We start from the raw sequence: 26,578 nt of genomic DNA on the forward strand, positions 1-26,578 counted from the left end.
GCAATATCCTCCATTTCGTGTCAGGCTGTTGTTGTTGGGTTTTTAACAAAGTTTTCTTTTTTCTAATTATAGGATGTTGCAGAACAATCAGCTGAGCCGCATCCCCGCAGAGGCACTGAGAGATCTTCCAAATCTCCAATCTCTGTAAGTCATTAAAAATCAATGCTGAGAGCTGCACAGTCCCTTGGGGACCCCAGGCTTCCCAGCATTTGAGTCATTAGTTCCTTTGACAAGGATGTTCTGTTCCTTCTTCCTTTTCTTTTCCAATTTATGCAAAGATTACTGTCACTTAGAGTGGAAGGGAGGGGAGGGCAGTTTTCAAGGAAGAAACACTGTCTTGGTAGAGGATGTTGAAATTACGGCTCCCCATGTGTGCATTGTGATGAAAAGGCCACCAGAGCCAATGCATATTTCAAGGAACATTGGAAAATATCCACCCAAAGAGTGTCTGTCCTCTGCAGAGGACCACAGTGGGGAAGGGACCTGCCAGCAAGCACAGAGGACACTCTGGGCTGTCAAAGTGCAAGCTGGGCTGTTTGACCCAAATGGAGGATAATTGTGTCAGGGTAGAACTGCTGTAAAGACTTTTAGTGATTCAGCCCTGGGAAGAAGCTGAGGCTGTGGCTGTGCTTTTCCTCTAAAGGAACTATACCCACAGCAGGTTTGTGCTCCTGTGTTCCCTAAAAATCACACGACTTTGGAATTTTACTGTTTTGCTGAGTATGAGCACAGTTGAGACCAGACCCTGGGAGTGCCAGTGAATTTAGGGAAGGTGTGTTTGGTGCAGAGAGCACAGCTGAAGCTTGTAAGAGCATTCTGATTTGGGCTGAAAATCTGACCTTATCCCTTAATCCTTAACTTCAATCCTAGTCTTACACAGCCCTTTTATCATAGGGATAAGCTGGGTTTAGCTGGGAGCAGTTTCTGGGAGTCCCCTGCTTGGAGCAGGACTATCCCAAATACTCAGGGGGGCAGTTGCAGCTTTGTCTATCCAAGCACAGATACTCCCCTCTCACTGATAGCCTGGGGCTGTTCTCAAATCCAACCTAAAACTCCTGGAAGGCAATTTGTGGTCATTACTCTTTGTCTGATCATCTGGAACCACCCTGAAGGGCTTGGCTCCATCATCCTTGGTTGCAGGTCCCTGGCAGTTCTCCTCTCAGCCCCTTCTCTGCTGAGTGAAACCAACCCTGCTCCTTTCACCTCTGCTCATGGGGAAAATGCCCTGGGACCCTGAGTCAGCCACCAGCCCTCCACTGGACCTGTCTCATTCCACTTCATCCTTCTTACAATGGGCACCCCAAAACTGGGCACAGTTCTCCATGTGTGGCCCTCCCAGTACCCAGTAGGAGTTTCTGTAAATATTAATTTAAATATGAATTTGTAGTGGGGGTGTTTGCTGTGCAGGATATGAATGTTCTTTCTGCCAGAAGAGATTTGAAACATTTGTTGTTGAAACATCATTGGCACATGGTTGTGGTTATTATTAAATTGTGTTGGCATCGTCACCAGTGCCAGAGTCAAGACCCCTCACTCCAGGGATTTTGAGATGAGGTTGTTCTCCAGGTGACTTCTCTTTCAAGGCAGGTGTGACAGGGAAGGTCACTGCCCCAGGAACACCCCTTCCCCCTCAGCCTGTCTCTCCTATGCCTTTCAAGTGTGTGACAGCCAGTGCCACCAGGGCCCAGGGCTGCAGAGAGCCAGCCTCAGTTTCTGGAGGTTCAGCTGCCAGCACAGCCACCACGGCAGCTCTGGCCACCAGTCCTGGGACATTCACCACTGATGGGTGGCGACCTGGGCCAGTGCTGGGAGGTCCACATGGTCCAGCTCCTCAGCCCACAGCCCCTGCCAAAATACCACAGGACACGTGAGAAATGCATAACACCCCAAGAAGACACTTGCAGCACTTTGGGGGTTGTTCAAGGAGCAGGGGGGAAGATGGCTTGTGTGAATTAGCACAGAGGTACCTGCTCCTAATTCACTTGGAGGCCACCTCATCCAGGGTGTATTTCCCAGGTGTCTCCAAAGTTGGGTCAGTGGCCAGCTGGGATCCAGTGCTCTTCCTGCAGAAACTGAATAGTAAGACCAAATTTTAGAAATAAGTTGCTTTAGACATCCTGAGGGAGACTAGGCTTGGAATAAAATCAGAGGGCTGAGTGTCTGGGCAGGTCTGGCTCAGACATGCCTGTCACAGCTTTCAGCAGGACAGCCACAGCAACCAGAGGCTGCTCTAGCCAGCTGTGTCCTATTTGCCCCCAGAACATGCTGTCCAAGCTGGTCGTTTCCCACCCACGGTCTGAGATGACTGAGCAGCGACCTCCTGCCTTTCCTGAGCAGCCTTGTCCTGTGAACCAACCTGTCTGGGCTGTTATTGCCCTCTTGAGTTTCCCTCAGCCCCTCACCCCTGCAGTTAAGCCAGATCTTTCTCCCCAGCAGTGCACAGGTACCTGTGCCTGCTCCCTCTGGGCTCCTTTGCTCCTCCTCTCCTCATCATCCATTTTTAAGATACCTGACCTCATTCCCCTATAAGAGAGCCATATCTTCTGTGCCTTCCCCAGCTCCTCCTCTGAGGATCAGGATCTTTTCTGAGCCTTTCATTGTTTCTGAATCCTGTCACAAACTGAGCACAGAAGGACTGAGACTGTGATCTCCCACTCCTACCTCTATCTTAAAAAAAAAGCCAGCTCTGCCCCACATTAGGACCACACCAAACTCTTTTACTGTCTCAAGCCTGACTTCTTTAAAGTGTGGAGGGCATGTGCAGGCAAAGATGATGATTTGCACTTTCATATAATCACAGAATCATCAAGGTTGGAAGAGACCTTCAAGATCACCTAATCCAGCCATCAACCCAGCACCACCATTTAGACCCCTACACCACATCCCTGAGTTCCACATCCAGACACCTCTTGAACACCTCCAGAGAAAATGACTCCACCACCTCCCTGGGCAACTTATCCCAATGTCTGACCACTCTTTCAATGAAAAAATTATTTCTAATGTCTAATCTGAATCTCCCCTGGAGCAGCTTAGGGCCATTCCCTCTTGTCCCACCACCTGAGACATGGAAAAGTGCCTGACCCTCACCTCACTATAACCTCCTTTCAGGCAGCTGTAGAGAGCAACTTTCTCTTCCCACAGAAGCTGCAGAGCAGAGACCCTTGGGTGGGGTGAAGGGCCAGGAACCACGTCTGGTGTCACAGCACTGCTGCAGGTGGAGGGGAACATTTCTGAGCACACACAGTGTCTTACAAGGTGGTACCACTGCTGTGCCTCACACCGGGCAAGCATCACCTGGAAAACATCCTGGGTCTCACCCTGTGCTGCTCGTGTTCAGAGATGCTCTCCACCCAACAGGTGTGGCACAACATGGACAGCTCTGTGTCTGAAGGGGAATACAGGGCTGAGATGCTCTGCTTGGTTTCTGCTGGTGCTGCCATGGCTTTTCCAAATGTGGCTACTCACCTCAGACTAAGAGACTCCATGCAGGTCTGCATTAGAGTGATTTTTTCCCCTCATTTTCAAACATCTGAGTCATTTTCCACATGTTTATGAGACTCCTGTGTATCCATTGCCAAAAATTTCGCCAGCCTGGAACACCTATAGGTCACCCACAGCACGGTGTTCAGGAATTACCAGTCAGGCCATCTGAGCCCCAGTGTATTTGTGCTGCTCAGAGACTCCTTTTTTCCATTCAGAAGGGGAAGTGGCTTTATGGCACATCATGACAGTCCATGAGTTACCAGAATTGTATGGCATTTGGTGAAATATTAACTCTCTGTCTGCATGTTGGCAATGTATCCTAAACAAGCAGGACAGCCGGGAAGGGGGTGAAAGTGGGAGCCAACAGGAGTGGGGTGGAACCAGTTCCAGACAGAAAGGGATTGTGTGGTGGTTATTTTCTTGCTCTTTCAGCTGTTTACATTTGGTGTCCATGTTTGTCGTTCTGGGATTCAGGCAGGATTTGAAGGGAAAGTGTGTATCCCTTAGGGACAAACTGACCTGGGGGGAAAGGCAGACTTCTAAATGCACAAGTCTTTTCTCAAGATTATAACAGAAGCACCAAAACTAAGTGGAGACTGAGAAAAATTGTTTTCAGCTAAGTTCTATCAGAAAAACTTGCCAATCAGTTCAAGAGATGAGGTGACCAGACAAATGGGACAGAAAAGGATGATCTAGGCACTGTGGGACAGAGAGAGGCTGGCATGCACAGCACAAAGTTAGATTTGAAATGTAGCAGAAAACTGTGTCAATGAACTCCAGTTGTCTCCAAATGTGGCAGCTATATTGGCTGCTGGGCATTTAGAGAGGATAAGACACATCATCCAAGCTTTGGTGGCACTTGGAACTGAACTGCAGGTCCCTTTGCAGCACTGCTGGGGTCCAGGCTTGGCTCCCAGACACGAGGCACATCCAGAGCTGGACTGAAGTCCCTCTGCTTGCTGGCTGAGAGTGCTGGGCAGTGCAGGCAGCATCCCCAGGCTCTGCAGGATGCATGAGCTGAGATAAGGACCCGGCTGTAAGTCTGCAGGGAGTTTGGGAGTCCCTGAGAGCAGGAGTTCAGCTTCACATACGTGCTTGAGGAGAGGAGAGGCCAGGCAGGAAGAAACTTCAGTAAATGCTGGCAGAAGGAAAGTCATTCCTCCTTTTTATCAGGTGCTGATGCATGTTGGAGCAGGAGTGCCCTGTCCAGAATGATCAGAGTGGGGGACACAGTGAGAGCATGAATTCTCCACTCCAGAGTGCTTTGACCCCAGGAAGGCCTGGGGCTCTCTTGCATTGCACATGCACTCCCCATGCCTTTCACCCCCTGGCTTTGTGGCAGCCTGAACACAGAGCTCTCTGCACCAAGAGCAGGAGCTGTCTGTATCTGGGTCCTGCTCACAACTGTCTCTAAATGACATCAATTTCTAGATGGAAAGGGAGTGTCACAAAGACCATCCTTACACTGCTCTGCTTCTGTGGGCCTGCCCCTCTTCTTGCTTTCTGATGAGGACCTGTCTTCAGGTGAGGAGCTTTCTCAAAGCTGCCAACCCATGAACCTCAGGTGTAGAGAATTTTTCATGGCAGGTGTGGTGCCCCCCACAAAAGACATGCTGTGGAACCAGCGCTGGGAGAACACTAAATTTGAACTACTCTAGATGAGGCACATTGGCTCCCTGTAACAAGATCCTTCCCTGGACAGACAGCAAGCAGAAGAAGATGGTTTAGGCATGTTTTAGTGAGGTGGGAGGGTCAAGGTGTCCCCCTTTGGATTCTTTCTCTTGGATATTCCCATTGCCCTGTGTGATCCCCTCATATCTTTATCAGCCAAGGAAGATGCAGTCCTGAGTTCTGGCAAATAACATTTCAAACAGTAAGAGAGCTTCCTCCTTCAAACTCTCACACAGGTGCTGTGAGTGCTGGCCAGCCAGGAGGAGGTTTCCATTTATCCAATTCCAATTATCTCTGTGCCAAAAAGGCATTTGTAGGCTAGGACACCTATTGCCCATCACCCCATGTGCCAACCCAAAGTCTGGCTGCTCCAGGTTGGATCGCTGGGTATCACCAACCATTGGTCATCAGGGAGCTCCTGTGGTCTGCCCCATCCCTCCTCTCCTCAGAGGGTTTGTGTTTCCCCAGCCAGAGGTGTCCATGGTTCACTCTTGCCCATGCATGCCAGCCAGCCTGAGGGAGTTTTCTATAATTAGAAAATGTCAAACCCACCCAGATAGCCCATCCACATCAGACACCCCTGTGCTTACAAAAACCCCTCACCATGTCCTCCAAAGCTGCAGCCATGCCCAGACCAGAACCAGAGGTGCCCTGCTCCCTGTCAGCCCCAGGATGTGGAGGCATCACTGTCTGGAGCCCCAGCTGCCAGGAAGGAGACCTTGGCGTATTCCTCTAAATGAATACAAAAAGGAATTTGGATTTCAAAAGAAAAGTCCAAGCTCTGGAGGCTGAACCTCCTACCAAGAATGACGGAGCTGCTTCCCAGCAGGCTTGATTTATCTGGGAAGCATGTTGGGAAGCCCGGTGGGGAGGATTAGAAAGAACACGCACACCTGATGGCAATGCTCTGAGTCCTGCAAGGGCGCCAAGGCCTTACGTAATGCTGGGATCCAGTTGTGATCCCCTGGCAGGGTGTCTGGCTGCTGGTGGTTTCTAGGTGCAGTAACAACATACCATGTGCATTCTGGAAGAGTCGTGTGTCAGTCTAATTAACGACTTTGTGGTTTGTGAGCACTTACCTAAAGCAGATGGGCACTGTGTCTGTTCCTCTGCCAGGCAGAAAGAGTCCAAGGTATTTCAAAGTGAGCAGGTGCTATAAATTATAATTACCAAGCTTGTCGAGGTAGAGAAAGCAGAGAGAAAAGAAAACTGGTGGATTAAGAGATCAAGATAAACTCCTGGGTTTTCTCTTTCAAATGCCTATGGAAAGCTTTTTTGGGAGTTTCTTGCAGATCAGCATTTTGGGAAGGTGCTTAGCATGTGTCTGGCTCTTCAGTGTGAGTATTGTCTATATCAGCCTGGTGGGGGGAAGGGAGGATTTAGGGCCAGGCAGAAGAGTTAAAGCTTCAAGATCCTGCACCATGAGATCAAGCTTCCCTTGTCTCCTTTCCACACTGCACTTTGGGTTTTCCCTCGTGTCCCTGGCAAGATGCTCCATTCTGCTGGCAAACCTTGTGGGTCATTCCCTAGCTCTGAATCCCACAAGGATTGACTCTCTTGCTGTTTGGCTTGATGGCATCCAGGAAAACAACCTGTGGCTGTGTCTCCATCTGTCTTCTGTCTCCTGACAACTCCTCCTGTGTGCAGGAAAGCATCTGCTTCCCTCTGTGCCAGCATGTGTCAGTCCCCTACAGCCAACCACACTCTGCTACCTTGTGGCTCCTGCACCCAGTGCAGAGGTAGCCACAGACGGTGGGCAACAGCTTGACAGGCCCCATTCTCTGTGATCCTGTCCTTGCTCTCATTTTAATTCCCATTTCTCCATCACAGCTTTGCATCCCTCTGGAATATTTGCAAAATTCTCCTGCCACTCTGCCACAAACCTGCTGCTCCCAGCTGAAATCAGCCACAATCAGACTCTGGTCCCATCAGCACCATCCCCACCAACAGCACCTGCTCATTTCTGACTCTTGTATGACAGCAGTGCTGTCCTCTGCTCCTCCAACCTTCACATGCTGAAAGGATCCAAACTGGAGGAAAAACTGTGCCATAGATGTTGTTCTTAAAACTACTGAAATAATTTTCCTGTTTGCTAAAGGTGTAATTTTCCAATATATTCTGGTTTCACTCCAGCTGTACTTGACCCATAATCAATAAGTGCTAAACGTAACTCCTTGCATACAGGTTAATTGTACCTCTAACTAAAACAATCCACTTCCTCCATCCTATAAGTTTGCCACCATTTGGACTCCTGTGGAAATGCAATTAAGGCTGCTTCAACCCCTGTCCCTTAAGGCAGGTAATTATTTTCATACATATGGCCAGAGATTAAAATGCAAAAAATGACTTATAGCAATTTGAAAACATGTGGACTTTGATGTAGACAAAGGAGGAAGGCTCTTTCCACCAGATCAGATTCTCACAAGCATATAAATTCTTATGACAGAAGGAAGAAAAAAATTCCTTTGGAATCAACATGGCCTGAAGAGCTCAGTCAGTTAATTCCTCATTACACGTCTTTGATCTGCTTGAGATTTGACAGTTTGCTGTTCACAGCAATATTCTTCTCTATAAATCACACATGATGCTGTGAGGATTTGGGAAGGTGTTGTTTCCATTGGTTGTTTAGAGGATAAAAGCTATCAAAAAACAGATTCCTATAAAGTCAATTCAACACAGCAGTGACTTAGAGTCTGTTGGCATAGGAGCTGTGGTGTGGCAAGACCACCTCAGCTCTGATTTACTGGCTACAGAGCCTTTCTGGAGCACAAGGAAAAGGAGGTCAGGGAAGAGCAGTGAGGTAGATCTGATGGAGTAGATGAAGATGGACGGAAGCAAAGTGACTGCAAATGTTTTCCTGGTGATTGCTGCTGCACACAGGACCTTGGACTTCCCCTCTTATGGGCACATCTGCAGCAGGAAAAGGAGCCCAGGATGGGTATCCCAGTGCCAGCAGCATGCTGTCCTTCTGCACTGGAGATGACACAGGCTGCTCAAAACCTTCCTGTCCCATCTCTGAAATCCCTGTTCCCTGAGGCCCCTCTGGACAGCAGCACAACTGAGGCAGTGGAGTTTTGTCCCCACTCCCATTTTCAAAAGTCTGATCTCTATTTTGGCACTTCAGCACTTCTACAAAAGAGATAGTCTGGGAGGGTCCAAGAGCAGACATTTACCACAGTCAAGTGAATGCTGCAGGCAGATGTGCCACACATCTGGATGTGCTGAAGTTAATTTTTGGCACTAATATAGCCATGGTGTGGTGAGTGTTTGGCTGCTGCTCATGTTCCTCAGTAGCTGTACAGGAGCAGGAGCCTCTCTGGCTGCACTGCCATGATCCTTCCTCCCAGCTACAGCTTGCACAGTCTGGGACTCACCTGAAAAAGGCACAGGGCCCCTGTGGCTGGTGCAGTTGAGCCAGTGCACAGACAGGGAAGAGATGATACAATTTTGATTCAGGTGGGCTGATGTCCCTGGAAAGGATTGATGTCTTCTCCTGAGGCCACTTCTCATTGGTTCATCAGTGATAAAGCAAATTCAGAGAAATTACTGCTTTTTGGCACAGACTTCGAACAGATAAGATTTTTCTGGTTCTGTGTACCATGGGCTGTCATCCAACCTGCCATGCCCTAGCTCTTCCCTCCACCCAGTCTGAGCTGCCACTGGAGATCCACGTTTGTCACCAGGACTGGTAACAGTAACTTAGCAAGACCAGACCAGGTTTGAGTAGAAAAAGGTGCATTAGAATACAAATGCAGTTCAACATGCAGATTTTGGACTCATTCCTCTTTTTATATGGGCCTGATCCAAATCCCAGGTCTGGGTTGAAGAGTATCCCTGACTGGGAAACAAAGTGCATGGCTGGATCTTATTTCCTATTCCAGCAGCTTTCTCTGCCTTTCAGCTCATGCAGTTTAGAGTGTGCTCAACCAGTACATCTGAAAATCATTTTTACTGCAATGAACAGTTAAAATATATTTTCAAAAGCCATTGGTAACTCCACTTGGCAGAACATGCATCACTTATCTTTTACTGGGGCAAAACCTGTATCTTGGTCACTGTGTTCTTGCTGGGACCCAAGAAGCAGCTTCCCTGCAGCCCACAGGTAACAGCAGGGGGATCAGCCACTTCTTTGGAGATGTTTGGCACAGTTCAAAGAAGCCTGGGCTGGGTTTGTAGCTGGGATGTTGAGTGCCTGGGACCAGGGGACCAGTGTCTTTGTGCCTCTGCTGTGACTGGGGTGCTGGATCCTTCCCTCATGGTGGAGGATCCTAAAATACTGCCTGGAAGGAGATCAAATTCTTCTGAGTCACCACCATGGCCTCACTACACAACCTTCCTTCACTTTGGATAAGTTCCTGCTGTGCCCACGTCTCCCTCAGGCAGACCAGGTGGATTTGTCTCCTCTGACCGTGGCTGTCTAGATATTACCTCACCCCAGCAGCAGTGGAAAATGATCAGCATCTGCAGAGGGTGAATCATCTCTGTTATCTCAGAGCCCTCTCTGGGGGATGAATCACTCTCCAGAGGGGTCTGGTTTTCTCTTCTGGCTATAGAATGACCCTATAACTGGTTTCAAGTTCTGTGTGAATAAGGCTGGGTGAAATGTGGTTTTCCTACACTTGGAAGGCAAAAGAAAAATGTCCCTGTCCCCACCCCTCACTTTTATCCAGCAAAATCAGCCTCCCAAGCTGACACACCCCATCAGAGCAGGGGTACCAAAGCACAGCTGAGCATCTCTGCTCCCCACAGCCCCCTGCACATGACCCAGCACACATTTGTGTAGCCCTCAGGAAAATCTATCACAGGAGATCATCTTGCCCAAAAAAAAAACCACAAGGAGCAGCTTACCCTCTAACTGGGGAGGAATTTCTCTACACTCCAGAGCTGAAGGGATTTGAATTTGCAACCACTGTTCTGGGAGCAAGTCAGAAAGGAGGCATGGCTAATGGGTACAGCACAGACATGGATTTTTTCCTGTCAGTAGGAGGAATTCAGCTGGTCAGATTAGAGTCTTTTCTGCTTGGCAGTATAAAACCATGAAATGCAATGTGGTTATCCCAGTACAATGGTCTCAATGGTATTTTTGAGAGGAAGATTTAATGACCACACACAAGCTGTTGAATGTATCATCCTCAAGGAGCAGTTCTGTTTAGCAGTGCCACAACAAATCCTTGCTGCATTTGTTTTTCATTCATTACTTGCTGTTTTTCAGCAATGAGTTGCTGTGAAGTTTATGTAAAGGCAATGTCCATGTAGCTCATGCTTGTAAGTGTCAATGCTGTGAAGGATCCCAGGATTCATCTCCCAGGATGACAAGACTGTTGTGTGGTTTACCAGGCTAACAGCTAGAAGTTTAGCAAACTTCAGTCAAGAACTGGAAAGTAATACAGAAAAATAGATAAATTTGTATCTCCTCCAAGGATGGTGTATGTAGATACAAGACAGAGAAACTGCCCCAATGGCATCAGAGGCCTCATCTGTGCTCACAGTGTGTAAAAAGCAACAGCTTCCTCTCCTGTGAAATCCTTTCCTGGAATGTGCAGAGAGCTGGTCATTCAGGTCCCAATGACCCTGAGCAGGGCCAGCATGTCCTTGATGTCACCTGCTCTCTTGAGACTTCACTTTCTAATTTTCCCATTCATTGTGTTGGTGGTTGGCAATACTTGGAAGAAGGTGATGGTGAGGGACCCCTTGCCATGCCCTAGCACCTCCAGAATTCCCACTTGTGCTGCCAACAAAGAGGTCACAGCACAGGTGGGTGTTTGGAGCTGTGCATGTCCAACAGCTTGGCAGTGGCTCTACCTGCCTGGCTATGCCCACCAGGTACTGTAGTCACCTCCAAACTTCTCTGTATTGACTGTGGCAATCCAGCAGGGCCAGTGGTAGTCACATATCTCCCCAGATTGTTTCCATCTTTCTCTACCCACACTGCAGTGACTGCAGAACCCGCCTTTCAGTAAGCAGAGGTCCCTCAGAAGAGACTCTGACAAACACTGAAAGTTGACTCTACCTTCACACCCCTCTTAAACACGCTGTCACTTCCCATCTCTGGCTGTAAGAGCTTTCAGGAAGAGGCACGTGCTGCCTTGGCTGCCCTCAGTGTGTGTCCTGGGCACACTGTGAGCACTGAAGAAATAATCACAGCTCACATCCACACTCCTGCCTCATAAAGTCATAAATTAAGTTTCAATGTGTTTCCACTAACTTTTGGCATGGCATAACCCATGTAGTGTCACAAACCTTAACTCAGTCACTTGCCCACGTGAGCACACAGGGCATGCTGTGTGTCCCTGGTGCTGACACAACAGAAGTGACAGACAGCAGCTGCTCCACAGAACAGACACATCAGTGCCAAAGGAAGAACCGTCCCAGGTTCAAGCACTGGTGTGTAAGCTGATTCCTGATGAACCTGATGAAGAGGAGCTTCAGGTAAACTGAAGATAGGGAAACAAGCAAGGAATGGACATATTTAAACTGGCAACATTTTTCATAAAATCATGGAATCACAGAATGCTTTGTGTATAAAGAAGGCTCAACTCATTCCACCCCTGCTATGTGCAGGGACACTTCCACTAGCCCAGGTTGCTCCAAGCCCTGTCCAACCTGGCCTTGGACACTTCCAGAGATCCAAGGGCAGCCACAGCTTCTCTGGGCACCCTGTGCCAGGGCCTACCCATGCTCACAGACAAGAATTCCTTCCCAATATCCCATCTCTCCCTGCCCTCTGGCAGTGGAAAGCCTTTCCTCTCCTGTCCTGTTACATCACATCTTGTCCCAGGTCCCTCTCCAGCTCTCCTGGAGCCCCTTTAGGCCCTGGAAGAGGCTCTGAGCTCTCCCTGGAGCCTTCTGTTCTCCAGGTGAACACCTCCAGCTGTCCCAGCCTAGCTCCAGAGCAGAGGGGCTCCAGCCCTGGGACCATCTCCAAGGCCTCCTCTGGACCCACACAAACAGGCCTGGGTGTTTCTTTGCTGAGGGCCCCAGAGCTGGACCCTGCAGTCCAGTGTACCCAGATCTGCTCAGAGCCCCTCTCCCCAGAGCACAGCATGTCCTGTTCCTTCTGTCCCAAGGGCTGCTCTCCCTTCTCTTCTCCAGCTGCCTTATGCTTGACAAGCACCATGTTTCCCAGCAGATAGGCAGGCCCCACGCCTGCTGAGCCTTTCAGCCTCTCTGCTCAGCCTCCAGCTGCTTCCTGCACCTTCTCCATTTCCCTGTGCCTGGCACCATGGCCAGGGGGGCACTGCCAGGGCCCAGGGAGAGGCTGGTCGGGAAGCTGGCACAGCTGCCCAGCTTTCAGCAGTTTCTATAGCTGCACAGAGATTTTGGCAATCCTTCTTGTACCGTTCTGACCTGAGGGGTTTTGGAGGTGTTTGCAACCGGGGATAACAAAGCCCTCTTGTCTACACCAAAGGCACTTTGTGTGGAGTCTAGGTATTGCTCTGATTTCATTTCCTGAGCATCCCTCGTGGACAGCTTCCCACAGAAACATGCCCCATTGAGTCAGGAGTGAAGACTCATTGCAGTCCAAACAGAGCCCTGCAAACTTTCTCAAAACCAGGTCCTGTTCCACAGCCAACTGCAAACATGTTTGTGTCTTGAACCTCCATTCACTGCCTGGGATGGTTTTCACAAGTTTCTAGCTGGAAATGGAGCCAGGTAACACTTGTGAGTCTTGCTTGAGGGCTGTGAGCCTTTCTGTGGCACGGCAGAGATCCCAGGTGTAGGAGCTGGCCTACAAGGAAATAATGTGCCATTTACAGAATCATAGAATGCTTTGGGTTGAAAGTGACCTCTAAAGGTCATCTAATCCAATCCCCTGCAAGTAGAAAGTGGGTTCTGCAGTGACTGCAGTGTGGGCAAAGGTGGAAACAATCTGGGGAGATATGTGACTACCACTGGCCCTGCTGGATTGCCACAGTCAATACAGAGAAGTTTGGAGGTGACTACAGTACCTGGTGGGCATTGGGACATCTTCAACTACACCAGGCTGCTTAGAGCCCCATCCAACCCTGAATGTTTCCAGGGAAGAGACATCCACCACTTCTCTGAGCAGCCTGTGTTAGTGTTTCACCATGTTACCATAAAAAATTTCTCCTTTATATCAAATCTGAATCTCCCCTCTTTTAGATTAAAACCACCACTCCTTGTCCTATTGCTACAGACCCTACTAAAAAGTCTGTCCCCATCTTTTTTATAGGCCCCCTTTAGGCACAAGACGGAGCTCTGAGGTTTCCCCAGAGCCTTCTCTTCTCCAGGCTGAGCAGCCCCAGCTCTCTCAGCCTGTTTCCAGAGCAGAAGGGCTCCAGCCCTCAGCATGGCCTCCTCTGGAACAGCTCCATTCTCCCACTGAGTTTGCAATACATTATGGCAGCAAAGACACAACAGGCAGGCAGAAATTTAACCCAATTTTCCCCTTTCCAGGTGAGTACTGCAGTCCCTGGCTGCCTTTGTCTTATCCCAGTTGGTATCAGTTGAAAGAACCCTGCTCCTCCCCTGGGTTCTTTGGGCAGGCTCAGGGACCCAAACCCTCCTGTCTCTGTGTGCCAGGCCCCAGCAAGTGCTGAGCAAGGCACAAACAGCAGCACGTGTGGAGCTGGCTTCAGGGCAGTGGGGACAGAGTGGCCTCTAGCAGGGTGACCCCAGAGCCGTCCTCTCTCGCTGTGCCCTCAGCTCCTTGCACAGCAATTCCCTGGGAGCTCAGCAGCCAGGTACTGACTCAGTCTGGGAGCTTTGCCTGAGAAAGAAGCTGAGGTGTTGGCCCCAGTCATTTGTAAGTTATCAGAGAAGTTGAGCTGCAGTGACATCATCTCCTTCTTATGTTACTACAAGGAACTCAGATCCTATTATGGGAGAGGAGGTAACTCAATCGAGCCTTTCAAGATAAACTCAGACAGGAAGAGAGACACGATTGCCTGAAGGCACCAATTAGACATTTCTGGTGAGCTCAGCTCTGTTCAGCTGACACGTGTGTACACTGGGGCCAGGGAGACAGGAGCTCCTCTCTCGTCTCAGGGGTGGGGTGGGAGGGGTGGGCAATCAGCACTTCCTCGCCATGCTGCTGCCTCAGCTCTCACACCTTCAATGGCCACAGCTCTCCCCCCAGAATGTCCTTTCTTTATGTCTGCTGTGGACAGAGAACCACAGAGGAGCTGCCTGGTCTGGAGAGAGAACAGCCCAGCCCTGCACCACTCAGTGCTGCATATGATCTTCAGTGGCAAGTCTCCTCCAGCCTTATCAAGGGCCCAACATATTGCAAAAAAATCCTGTGAGGATGGGCTGCAGTTTGAGGTGCCAGCACCCTGTGGTGACTGGGCTGTGGGGAACATCCCAGTCTATGCTGCAGGCCAGTTACTGCACATGGGTGACCTAAGACATTCAGACAGACAGCTCTTACTGCCTCTGATGTGTGTGAGGAAGGAAAAAAACAGCAGCAAAACTTGGGATATCTCCCAACAGCACGGTATTGAGCATTTCTGTTGGTTTCCAGGCTGCAGCTCCTCCTGTAAATGCTTCACAGCCAAAACGAAATGGTAAGATATGGGTGAATTTGCTTCTGCCAGTCAAAGGCTGAAACTTGCACCATATCTGTTAGGGAACAGAGAGACTGGTTCTGGTCATCCCCTGGTTATTCTGGTTATTCTGACACTTCTGTTACCAACAGCTCAGAAATGCACTTGTACATCCTCTGCAACACTCTGGAAGCATTTCTTGGGAAAAGGCAGTTCTTCAAAACTGCTGGGTCTGTGACCCAGAAAACACAAGAACTCAGGATTAATACAAACCTCAAGACACACACGTGGCACTGAGGACTGCACATACCCCATCCCTGGCCAGGCTGCACTGGTGGCATTGGCTTGTCTTCTGCTCATTGGAAAGGAGGAATCTCCCACTTTTCTCCTTCGAAAAGGACTTCCCTATCAGCCTGGTTCCTTCTAGAAGTGGTCCTGATCCCACCATCCTCTCTGGACTGCTTCTGGCAAGAAGACAGCTGATTTCTCCTCAAGCATTTATCAAACACAGAAAACATTCAAAGCTTTGAAAGGGCTCTTCCAAGGCATGTTAGGCCCTTAGCCCTGGAGCTCAATATGCAACCAACCTGAAAATGTCCTGGCCAAGGAAACTTCCCTTTCCCATCCCACACAGGTTCTTCTGCCTCCCCAGAGCTGGCACTCCACAACAGCAGCAGCAAAGGAAGCAACTGGCAACGCTCACATTTGGTGCTGACCTGCTCCTCTCACCATGGCTCTGCACAGATGTGAACATCTGCTCAGGGAAAAAGATGCCTCAGACGAGTGGACTTTGGATGTTCTTCCAGGCAGCTCCCTCTCCCACTACCCCTGTAGTCCCTGAAAGGGGAAATGGAGTAAAGTCTGAAGTGACTGCAGGCACCTTTAGCACTTTTGAGTCAGTGTCAAGTTGAAGTCATATAAAAACCCTGTAACTCTAAGCAGCAGATGCAGCTCTAAAGCCAGAAGTTGAGACTTTCAGCAGCTGCTGGTTTTCATAAGCTGTTGTTCTTCAATGTCCCACTTAAAATCACCTCCTTCTGCATGCAACAGACAGGCCAACGCTCTGCAGAGCCTTGCTTGAGCCTGTGAAGTCACTTGGAAATCTTGTTGATGCTGACATCTGGAGTCACTGTGTGTGATCCTCTCTCCAGACCCAGAGCACTGCTTGACAGCAGGGGAGGGATGAGCCCCTCTCCTAAAGCAGCTCCGTGAAGGAACATCTTCCTCTGCAAGCAAGCAAAGGGTTAAAGCTTGCAAGGAAAACCAACTGAGTGATTTGGTGAAATAAAGATTAAAACATCTCCGTGGAAGGTGAGGAGCCAGCCCCAGCCTGTGCTGTCTCATTTACCCACTAATCAGCCCAATTACCTCAGGTATAAATCATAACACAAAAACTTACAGAGCCAGAGTCACACACTGAAGAAAGGAGAGAACTGTTGGGTTGGTTTTTGTTTTGTATAATTGATATAATTACTAACAACTCTGTGCCAAGAACTTCAGCTTTTCTGCTTCCAGAAGAGAGTAGAAAGCTGTCTGAAAGCCATAGCAATTAGCAATCCCCACATGCACATCTTTTATTAGAAAGAATGCACATCTCTTCCAGAAAGAGCCAGCAGCTCCCTGAGGAGCAGTTAACCATCCCTTGGTGCCAGGAATGCAGCTGTCACCATGCCCATATTCCCTGTCCCTCATCAGTGCTGCAAAGGCACACAAGGAGTCCTGCCTGTCATGCTGCACTTCCTTATTCCTAATTTTAATTTACCTGTATCCAGATAGGTGCATCTCACTGTGCTGTGGTCCAAGCAGGCTGCTGATTCTGACTTCTCAGGTCCAGCTCATTGTAAGCAGCAGAAAGTCTCCCTTTTGCCCCATGGAGGAGTCTGCCTGAGCTCTGGTCTCCACTCTCTGGAGCACACTGACAGTAATTAATTACATTATTAATTAATTAATAATTACATGGCTGGAGCTTCCCAACACCTCCCCAGAACCTAACCCCAGAGAGTGTCTCATGGACCTCACCAGGAGGCCACTGGGCAGCCCCTGCAGAGCTGAGGAGCAGAAGAGTTGGGGTTTATCTGAGTCCTGCAGAGGTGGAGCCACTGGCAGCGAGGTGTGGAGATACAGAGGTGTGGACACACGAGGCTGCAGCACATCCACAGCCAGAGGCCATCGAGGAGTGGCAACAAACTCCTTGGATGGATCCAAGTTCTTGCCCATGTACTCCCCACAGGGATCCACAATGACAGGGAGGTGTCCAAGTAGCTCAAAAACCTCCACCAAGGACCTGCACCGCACTCCTCATACCTATGGACATCCCTAGGAGATAAAGGGCCTTTCCTGGGTGTTTTTAAACAGCCACAGAGCAAATCCAGCAGCATTAATGGTTTCCCAAACTCCTAGGGCACCACCACACTGAAACCCTGTGGGTCACATCTGAGCCACATTTATTTATATTTATACAGTAATAATTATATAACAAATATAAATATAATAAATTTATATTTTATTTTTAATTTTAAGTGTTTACTGGAACCCAGGAGTTCATAAGCAAAGTGGGATGAAAACCTCACTCCCTCATCCCTATTCCTATCCCAGCTCTGCCTCGTGTACCAGCCCCTGGCTCTGGTTTAGCATCTCCATTTATGAAAGCTTAGTTTGGGTTTGAGAAATTATAACTATTCTCATGGGTATTTTATTGCCTGTTCTTTAATTAATTAAATTTGAAACTGAGAATTCACTTTATAACAATTTTAGTAAACTTATAGGCATTTGGATGAAAGAATATCTCTGGGAAAAGTAAGCAATGCTGCTTTTTTTTTTGCTTTTTTTTTTTTTTATTTTAACAGTTTATGATGCCAAAACCTAACAGGATTCTTATGCTGAGGAAGCAATGGGAAAAAATAAGCAAAGATTAACATTTCTTGCAGAAGTTTTAATTTTGCTCAAAAAGTTCTTGTTTGTCCCAAAACATTTTGATGAAATTTTCAAATGGAATCCTTAGCCTTACTCTGAGCTGCTTCAGGGTTTGCTTTTCTGATCTTTATTCTTTGGACTTGTTGTCCTGAGAAGATGAAGGATGTTATTCTCTGATTTGTTTGCAGTTTTGGGGGGCAGAATTTGCAATGCCCACTCTCTCAACAGGAAAAAATCAAAATCTTGTGTCAACCCTCTGAGCAAAGACACAAAACCTGTGGGAACAGAGCTTTGGGTGCAATGTGATTTTGTGATCCTCTCAACTGAACAGCCTTGCACCAGAAAATGTCCCTTTGCATCAATGCAAAAGGGACATTGAAAAAGGGTATTGAAATTTGGGAAAATAGAATCACAGAATAGTTTGAGCGGGAAGGAACCTCAAAGTTCCATGGCAGGGACACCTTCCACTATCCCAGGCTGCTCCAAGCCCTGTCCAGCCTGGCCTTGGACACTTCTATGCTCCGTGTGCCAGGGCCTCAGCACCCTCTGAGGTTAATACATTAATGTGGCAACATGGGAGTAAAGGAACAGGGGTTTAACCCACCCTGAGTTATCATTCCAGGCTAAGGTGATGTTGCACCAGTGCTTGTACTCTGCATTTAAAGGATATTTTTCTGAAGGAGAACTCAAGAAGCTTTGACTGCAGTTCCTAACCAGGTACAAATCTCCAGATTTGTCCACACAGGTCAGGCCAGCCAGGGCAGGAAATGCTTCTTCCTGTGATGTAGGGAAGGTTTGTTTCCCAGGATTATCTGATAATTTCACCCAGCAAATACCACCCACACCCCTTTTCAGAGAGCAAGGCTTGCACCCAGCCTCTTCCCTGCTCCCACTCGTGATGGGGCAGTCGGTCTCCTCCTCCTGCAGCTCATTGCAGTGTTCTGTGAACTGAGAAATGTCAGTACTCCTTGAGAACAGTCGTGCCTGGGGGTAGCAGTGTCTGGGGGTTTGCTCCAGTGTTCAACTTTCATCAAAAAAAATTACTTTATATAGTCAAGAATACTAATTTCTTTACCACATTCCTTTCTGGAGGATCATTGATTTGAGGGCTGGGCCATGACAGCTCTGTTAAGTTCCTTCTCTCATGCTTTGATAAGAGACAAAGTGCTTCCTCTTTGCAATTTGAATTCAGAGATCTCTGCCTTAGATAGCTTGGAAAAATAAAATCAGCTCTGTTGACTGTGCATGGAAATTAAAATTTTGTATAATTGGTTCCTGGTATTTTGTCCAAATCTAAAGTATTTTCCTCTTATAATTTGATTTCAAAATCTACAGATAACACATTGTATCCTGCTCACTATGACTGCAATAAAAGGTCTTCAGAGAGATGATTCCCAAACCTAAGTTTTAAACTATTTTTTCATAATAACCTTAATATTTTTTGGCTTGTCATTCTATTTCGAAACAAAAACAAGTGTTCAAAATTAAAGTTTCTCATGTAAAATTAAACCTGAAATTCAATCGCCTTAAGCTTTCCATGATGATTAAAAAGAAGCAGTTGGCAAATGGAGGGGGAGGGAAGGCCCAAAGGTGCGATAGGAGAGCACAGGCTCAGTTCCTGCTCACCTGGCGGTTCAGATCGGACACAGGACCCGAGCAGGGCTGTGACACATTTCCCGTTCCCAGACAGGTCCTTCCTTCCCTGCTGGGATGGGGCCGTGGCTGCCGTGTCCTGCCCAGCCCCGGCTGCGAGCAGGCCCTGGGCTGGCTCCGGCAGCTCCGGGAGCCGCAGCCCCGGGGCTCCAGGAACTGCCTGAGGGGCAGCCCCGAGGCTCCAGGAACTGCCTGAGGGGCAGCCCCGAGGCTCCAGGAACTGCCTGAGGGGCAGCCCCGAGGCTCCAGGAACTGCCTGAGGGGCAGCCCCGAGGCTCCAGGAACTGCCTGAGGGGCAGCCCCGAGGCTCCGGGCCCGGCAGCTCCGGCCTCATCCCCAGCTCCAAAACTGCCTCAGGGACAGCTCCGGGCTCATCCCGAGCTCCAGGAACTGCCTGAGGGACAGCCCCGAGGCTCCAGAAACTGCCTGAGGGGCAGCCCCGAGGCTCCAGGAACTGCCTGAGGGACAGCCCCGAGGCTCCAGAAACTGCCTGAGGGGCAGCCCCGAGACTCCGGGCCCGGCAGCTCCGGCCTCAGCCCGAGCTCCAGGAGCTGCCTGAGGGACATCCCCGGGTTCAGCCCGAGCTCCAGAAGCTGCCTCAGGGGCAGCACCAAATGACCACCGAGGAGGGCCGGTCCTTGCCGGTGGCCGGACCTCTCCCAGCACAGGCAGGGTCGCTACAGGTGCCTTCGGCTAATCGCTATTTACAGCCCGATCCAACCTCCCTGGCCAATCAATGCATCCCGGCCCGGCACCGCTCCCTGCGGGGAGCGCCGCGGGCAGGGCTTTCACTGATCCCCACCCTGTTTCTCTCCCACCCAGACGCCTGGATGCAAACCTCATCTCCGTGGTGCCCGACAGCAGCTTTGAGGGGCTGCTCTCCTTGCGTCACCTGTGGCTGGACGATAACGCCCTGACGGAGATCCCCGTGCGAGCCCTCAACCACCTGCCAGCGCTCCAAGCCATGACCCTGGCCCTCAACCACATCTGGCACATCCCCGATTTCGCCTTCCAGAACCTCAGCAGCCTCGTGGTGCTGTAAGCCTTCTCCATTTCTTATTCCCTCGGCTGGGACAAGGTGCTGCCCACGGGCTCCCCCTCCTGCGGGAATCCCTGCTGGTCACTCCCCGCCAGCAGAGTTTTGCTGCTGGGGCGAGGGGAAGAGGTTTTGTTCCAAGAGTCAGGGAATCCTCCTCATTTGATATGAAATGCTAAAAATCGCCGCTTTTGATTTTTGTCATGTTTTCCCCACTTTTCAGTGAACAGCTACAAAGCTCCCTGATGTAATTCAAGAAATATTTTGTATTTAAAAAAAAAAAATCAGTAACTGGAAACAAAAAAGATTGTCCTCCTTGAAGAGTCAAGCAACAGAAACCTTCTCATTTCTTTTCCTTCCTCCAGTCCCTGTGTTAAAACTACAGGAAATTCTAGCAACATGGGGAAAAAAAATGATATTGCAACAATTTGCAGTCAGGTCAAAAAAGTCGTATTTTCATTTCTTGGAAAACATACCAGCTCACTTCTTCTCCTCCCCCCTGTTATTAGCAAATACGATTTTAAACCAAAGGTCTAATGCCAACACCTTGTCTAAGCCCGTGCCTGCTTATTTGTGTGACTGTGGGACATGTGCAGGTCAGATGTCCGCCGTGGTTATTGTCCAATTTGCTCTGTAAGCATTTCACGGCCAGCGGTGCTGCTCCAGCATGGAAACATTCACTCCATGGGCAGTGAGACACCAAACCACCCACAGCCTGCCAGCAGAAAGAGAACTGGTCCCTCTGGCAGCTGCTCAGGACGGGCATCTTTATATCAACAGAGGCTTGCCGATTATCTTCCCTTTGAAAGGAACTTCACATGTGCAAATTAGATATTTATTGCTTCTTTAGTGTTGATTAGCAAGTTCGGGTGTGATTGCCAGCTGCTGTAGAGCTCCGCTATCCATATGAGATGCCACCTTTAGTTTGGTAATTTGTACTGATACCAGGGTGTTAAGTAACCTCAGCATGTAGTGCCTTAGTGAAAGTTTAGCAATTATTTCCCTTTCAAAATTTAAAGTGTTTACTGAGACCATGCAGCATAGAAAGTGCTTGGACAAAGCACAGTTCAGAGTTTTATTAAGCATCAAATTCATCTGTTTAGACAAAGCATAAAGACTTATTTAGGAGAAAAGAAAAAAGAAACTTGAGAAAAATCAAAAAAAAAAGTAGTTTTCACCCACAATAGTGTTCATTCTGCAAGACAACCCCTGGCCACCATAATGCAACCACTTCAGTCAGCTTTAATAGCTCACTCAGCGGGTGAGCTGACATTTGGGGTTTCATTTCAGCCTCCAAAGCATGCTGCTTTCATTCCGGCTCATCCCATACTGTGGGCAAGAAGCAACTCCTTAATTAAACGGGCAAGCTTGAGAAATAAAAGTCATTGACCATTAGGTCACAAGGGAGAGAATAATGTCCCACCACATACAATTGGAAGGGAACACATGTGTGATCCTGCCAGGCTCTGTGGGACACGATGCTACATTTTTGTGGGATCACAAGTGTTTGGCAGAACTGGCCCCATAAATCTCTCCCATGCTTCCATGCAAGCCCTTGTCAACACATCACCAGTGGAAAGTCACCCAGTGTCCCTCCTGTGCCCCAGCCAGGAATATGTCCCTGCTCCAGACTCACCCACTGAGCTGACAAGCAAATGCTCCCAGAAGACAGCCAAGCTGGAGGGAAGACACCCCTGGCCAGGGTGCAGATGAGATGTGCACCTTCCTCTGCAAATGTCTGGGTTTGCAGGTGGATGGAGGATCTGGCTGCTGCTGCAAACATTGGAAACCCCCAGCTACAGGGGTTAAAGTGAGCCCCTGGGGGAAGAAAGCCAAGGGCAGATATGGTTGAGCACAAGGGAATCCCTCCTACACAGCCTGGTCAGCACTCACGGACATGGCTGGTCACGGCTGACCATGGCTGATTGTGACTGACCACAGCTGACCATGACTGACCATGGCTGACCATGATTGACCATGATTGACCATGGCTGACTGTGACTGACCATGACTGACCATGGCTGACCATGGCTGACCATGGCTGACTGTGACTGACCATGACTGACCATGGCTGACCATGACTGACCATGATTGACCATGGCTGACTGTGACTGACCATGACTGACCATGGCTGACCATGGCTGACCATGGCTGACTGTGACTGACCATGACTGACCATGGCTGACCATGACTGACCATGATTGACCATGGCTGACTGTGACTGACCATGGCTGACCATGACTGACCATGGCTGACTGTGACTGACCATGGCTGACTGTGACTGACCATGACTGACCATGGCTGACCATGACTGACCATGATTGACCATGGCTGACTGTGACTGACCATGGCTGACCATGACTGACCATGGCTGACTGTGACTGACCATGGCTGACTGTGACTGACCATGACTGACCATGGCTGACCATGACTGACCATGATTGACCATGGCTGACTGTGACTGACTATGGCTGACCATGACTGACCATGGCTGACCGTGCCTGACCATGGCTGACCATGACTGACCATGGCTGACCATGACTGACCATGGCTGACTGTGACTGACCGTGACTGACCATGGCTGACCACAGCTGGCCATGACTGACCATGACTGACCTTGACTGACCATGGCTGACCACGGCTGACCACGGCTGACCACGGCTGAGGGCAGGAGCCTCTCAGGTGCAGAGCTGTGCTGTTCCTCCTCCACACACCTTGGGCTCTGGGCAGAACCATTTCACCCTCCTGCACTGCCACAAGTGCTGACATCAGAGTGTCCCAGCCTCAATCTGGAATACTTTAAAGGTTTGGTGCCTGCTAATAAATTACACCTTTGTTGAGGAATTCCCTGATCTTACTCCCATTTATTGCTGCTGCAGGCTTTGAGCTAGGGCTGCAGGCTGTTCAGTGAGCAGAGCCCTGTGTGCATCATGAAATCCATCAATCTCTGTAATTGGCACCATCCTTTCCCAGCTTTAATAACAAGGGTTCCGTGTGCTGGGGTGCTGGCACTGTGCTTTGATGGCAGAAGAGAGGTGGATATTTGATCAGGATAGTTCATGGGAATAGGTGGTTACCTTCCAGTCTGATCTATTCAGGACCAAATGTATCTAAGTATCTGCACACAGAAATAATCCTGAATACTTTTTAGATGATGGTTTGAATGAAGTAAAGGTTGTTTTACAAAACTCATCATCTTTCTTGAGCATAAGAGATTTTTCACTCAGCAGTCAGCATGTGAAACCCCCATGGTGCTGTGCTGACAGCCCAATAAAGTGCATGACAGCAGCTCTCAGTAGTGTCCCTCATTTCCTCTGTCAGCTGAATTCAGCCAGAAGTCTCAAGCCAGGAATCAGCACCTCTTTCAGTCCCACTCACCAGAGGGGTCCTCAAGTAAAACCTTACATTGCCAAGAAATCCCCCATGCTGCAGATGTGTCCTTGCTGCTGCATATCTGCAGTGGGCTGCAGTTCCCTTCTTTCCTGATGTCACCTGAGGAGCTCAGCAGAGATGCTGGGGTGTGTGTGGGACAGAGCTGGAGTGAACTTTCCAAAGTAGGCCAAGCAATAGAGAGGTTTGCCCTGTAATGAGGGACCTGGATAGAGAAAATCTTCAAGTAGTTTTACTTTCATCACATAGCAGAGAACCCCTTAAGTTAGAGCAAACAAGGTCAAAACCCAGATCCTTCCTTGTTTGGGTCCACAGGGAGCTTTAGCTCCTGGAAACCTCCAGGAGGCAATTTAGCCCCTTAATGGGAGCAAAAGAGAAGCTCCACTCCTCTAACCTGACCCTCACCTACCTGGTTAAAAAAATGGACTCTGGGAAAAGTTGTTCTCGTGACATTACCAGTTAGTTCTGCTTAATCTCTAATTCTGGTGCTCTGTGTCCATCTCCTCTGTGCCAATGCTGTATTTGTTACTGTCTGTTGTACCCTTCCCTCAGCTCAGCTCTTCCAGTCCCCATTACTTGGTTTGTATCATGGAATCCCAGGGTGGTTTGGGTGAAAAGGGACCTCAAAGCTCATCCTGTTCCACCCCTGCCATGGGCAGGGACACCTTCCACTAGCCCAGGCTGCTCCAAGTCCCATCCAGTGGCCTGGAACACTTCCAGGGATGGGGCAGCCACAGCTTCTCTGGGCACCCTGTGCCAGGGCATCTCTACCCTCTCAGGGAAGAATTTCTTCCCAGCATCTGATCTAAATCTACCCTCTCTCAGTTTAAAAAAAAAAAACCCAAAACTACCCTCTTTTCCCCTTGTCCTGTTACTACTTGTCTGTGTAAAATCAGAAGTTAGTTCTCATATCACACTTATTTTTTCCTTCACGCCTTCAGATGGAGAGACCAAATCTGCACACTGTAGCAAAGATAAAAATTAACTCTGATTTATACAATGCTGTTCTGTGCCCATTTTCCCCCTTCTAGCTATCCCTGTAATTTTGTTTGCTTTTTTCATAGCTACTAAACACCAAGACCTCTTTCCTGTAGATATAGAAAAGCCTGAGAGTGTGTGTGCTGATATAAGACTGGTTCTACCCTCTGCTGCATTTGACATTTACACAACCTGAATATCAGCTGATAATTTATTGTCAAGGTCACTCAGCAGGACCTTCCAGCTGAAAGTGTGAAGACAGTAAATTAAGGATCTTTAGCAGAATTCCTCTTTTTTACAGTTTTTATTCTTAAAGAACATGCAGCTCTCTCTCTCTAGCAGAATGGTTTAGTGACAAGAAGAGAAAATTTGTTTGCAAAGCTCCTGGGTTCCCATTGCCATTTTGTCCTTGTTCTGGTGTAACTCTGGCTGAGGCTTTCAGAAGGAACCACTGCTTTTCAGTGTCTTCCTTGCCTGGGATCAAACATCAACACATCCCTGCTTTCCAGGGAAGCTGATCTTCCTTCTCTGGGACTTGGAGCTCCCTAGCACCACAAAGCCCAGTCTGGTGCAGGATGAGCCTGTGAATCCCTGCCCTCACCTGTGCAAGGGAGTTACCAGTGTCTCTCTGAGAAGCTGTTGGGAACCTCGGTGTTGGCAGGGAGTGCCAGGCATGTGCAATTCATTATCACTAAGAACAATATTGCCTGGAACATCTGGGTCCCATTCATGAGCCTTTTCATTGGCAAAAGTGCCTTTTCTCTCAGAGGACCAGGCTCGCTGCCTTGGCAAAAGTAGATTTCCTTCTCCAGCACTTGAGGAAGAAGCAAATCGTGCTCCAATGCACCCTGAGAATGTCACTTTTGATCGAGCTTTATTCTTCACCAGACAAGTCTCATGCTGGTCCTCCACTAATGGAAACAATCCATGGAATTTGCACCATTTATTGCTTAGATTTCTCTACTTATCCATGGCCAAGTTGAGGAAAAGGACAATTTTGCCACAATAAAGATGGAAGCTCATCATGGCAGTGGCTAGGCAGGGGAGAATTCATATGATGTCAGATTTGAGCTTGGTTCAAATCATCTAATGCAAATAATCCATGGAAAATGTTTGCATTTGTCCTTTTTGAGAAGGAGATAATGAAGTCATTAGAAATGAAAGCAATGGCAAATCCACCACTTTTCTTTGTAGTCTGTTCCAGTGGTTAATCATCCTTAGTGTTAAAAAAAATGCTCATATTTCCCATTTGAATTTTCTTTGGCTTTGACTTCAGACATTTGTTCTTATTATTCTTTCCTCCACTAAATCACAGAACCATTTTAGTACCCAGTTTCTAACCAGGAAGAATCCTATACATTACACTGCACTCATCCCCTTGATCTTATTTAATAAGCTAAACAGATTGAGTTCTCTAAGTCTCCATCCAATTTTTTTTTTCCAGCCTTTGGATCATTTTTATTGCTCTTCTCTGCACCCATTTCAGTTCATTGACGTCCAGTTACCAGGGTGGGTATCAGCACCACGTTTGTCCTTCCAGATCTGCTTTCACCAGTGTTCCATGCAGATTTTGACATAATATCCCTTTCCTTGCCCATACACCTGCATTAAATCAGTATTCAGGCACCAGCTCAACCTGCTTCCCTTCTGTGTAAGACAAATGTGCAGTCCCCTTGGAGGTGGCATTGCCAGAGTTGAAGCTACTGCCTGTGTTGGACCCTCAGACTGTTCTCCAGGACCTTTTCATTCACTGGAAAACTAAATGGAGAAGGAAATCAAATGAAAACTGAACAAATTTGACTAAGGGTGTTGCATGAATGATGGGGAAAAATCACATTTATTCCAAATTTTGGATAAGAAATTGTTGGCAAGGAGGGAAAATAATCTTTCTAGAATCTGTTCCACATTTCAGATTGTGGGTAAGAATGAATCTTGCAGGGTTTGACTT

The 26,578-nt window shown here is 48.5% G+C and overlaps 1 protein-coding gene and 1 long non-coding RNA gene across 10 annotated transcripts in view; one reads left to right on the forward strand and one right to left on the reverse strand.

The window, feature by feature from the left end:
• Positions 1–26,578, forward strand: part of LGR6 (leucine rich repeat containing G protein-coupled receptor 6) — a 145,307-nt gene that overhangs the window by 75,295 nt on the left and 43,434 nt on the right. The window contains exons 4-5 of one of the 2 annotated variants that reach the window (XM_023942356.2): positions 73–144; positions 20,049–20,264. In XM_023942356.2, the coding sequence (XP_023798124.2) occupies positions 73–144; positions 20,049–20,264 (288 nt within the window). The remainder of the gene's footprint in view (positions 1–72; positions 145–20,048; positions 20,265–26,578) is intronic. The other variant, XM_023942357.2, reaches the window with a different exon arrangement.
• Positions 14–20,114, reverse strand: LOC111939899 (uncharacterized). Of its 8 annotated transcripts, none has more exons than XR_015279039.1 (6): positions 20,065–20,113; positions 18,178–18,350; positions 16,423–16,575; positions 15,377–15,497; positions 1,968–2,072; positions 14–1,845 (listed from the first exon to the last, which is right to left on the reverse strand). It is a non-coding gene; the product is annotated as an uncharacterized LOC111939899 (long non-coding RNA). The 8 variants fall into 8 exon arrangements; XR_015279040.1 differs by lacking the exon at positions 20,065–20,113 and adding an exon at positions 19,200–19,905; XR_015279044.1 differs by lacking the exon at positions 18,178–18,350 and having other exon boundaries at positions 15,364–15,886; positions 20,065–20,114.

Source organism: Cyanistes caeruleus, chromosome 24, assembly GCF_971803275.1.
Source record: "Cyanistes caeruleus chromosome 24, bCyaCae1.hap1.1, whole genome shotgun sequence".
Taxonomy (NCBI): domain Eukaryota; kingdom Metazoa; phylum Chordata; class Aves; order Passeriformes; family Paridae; genus Cyanistes; species Cyanistes caeruleus.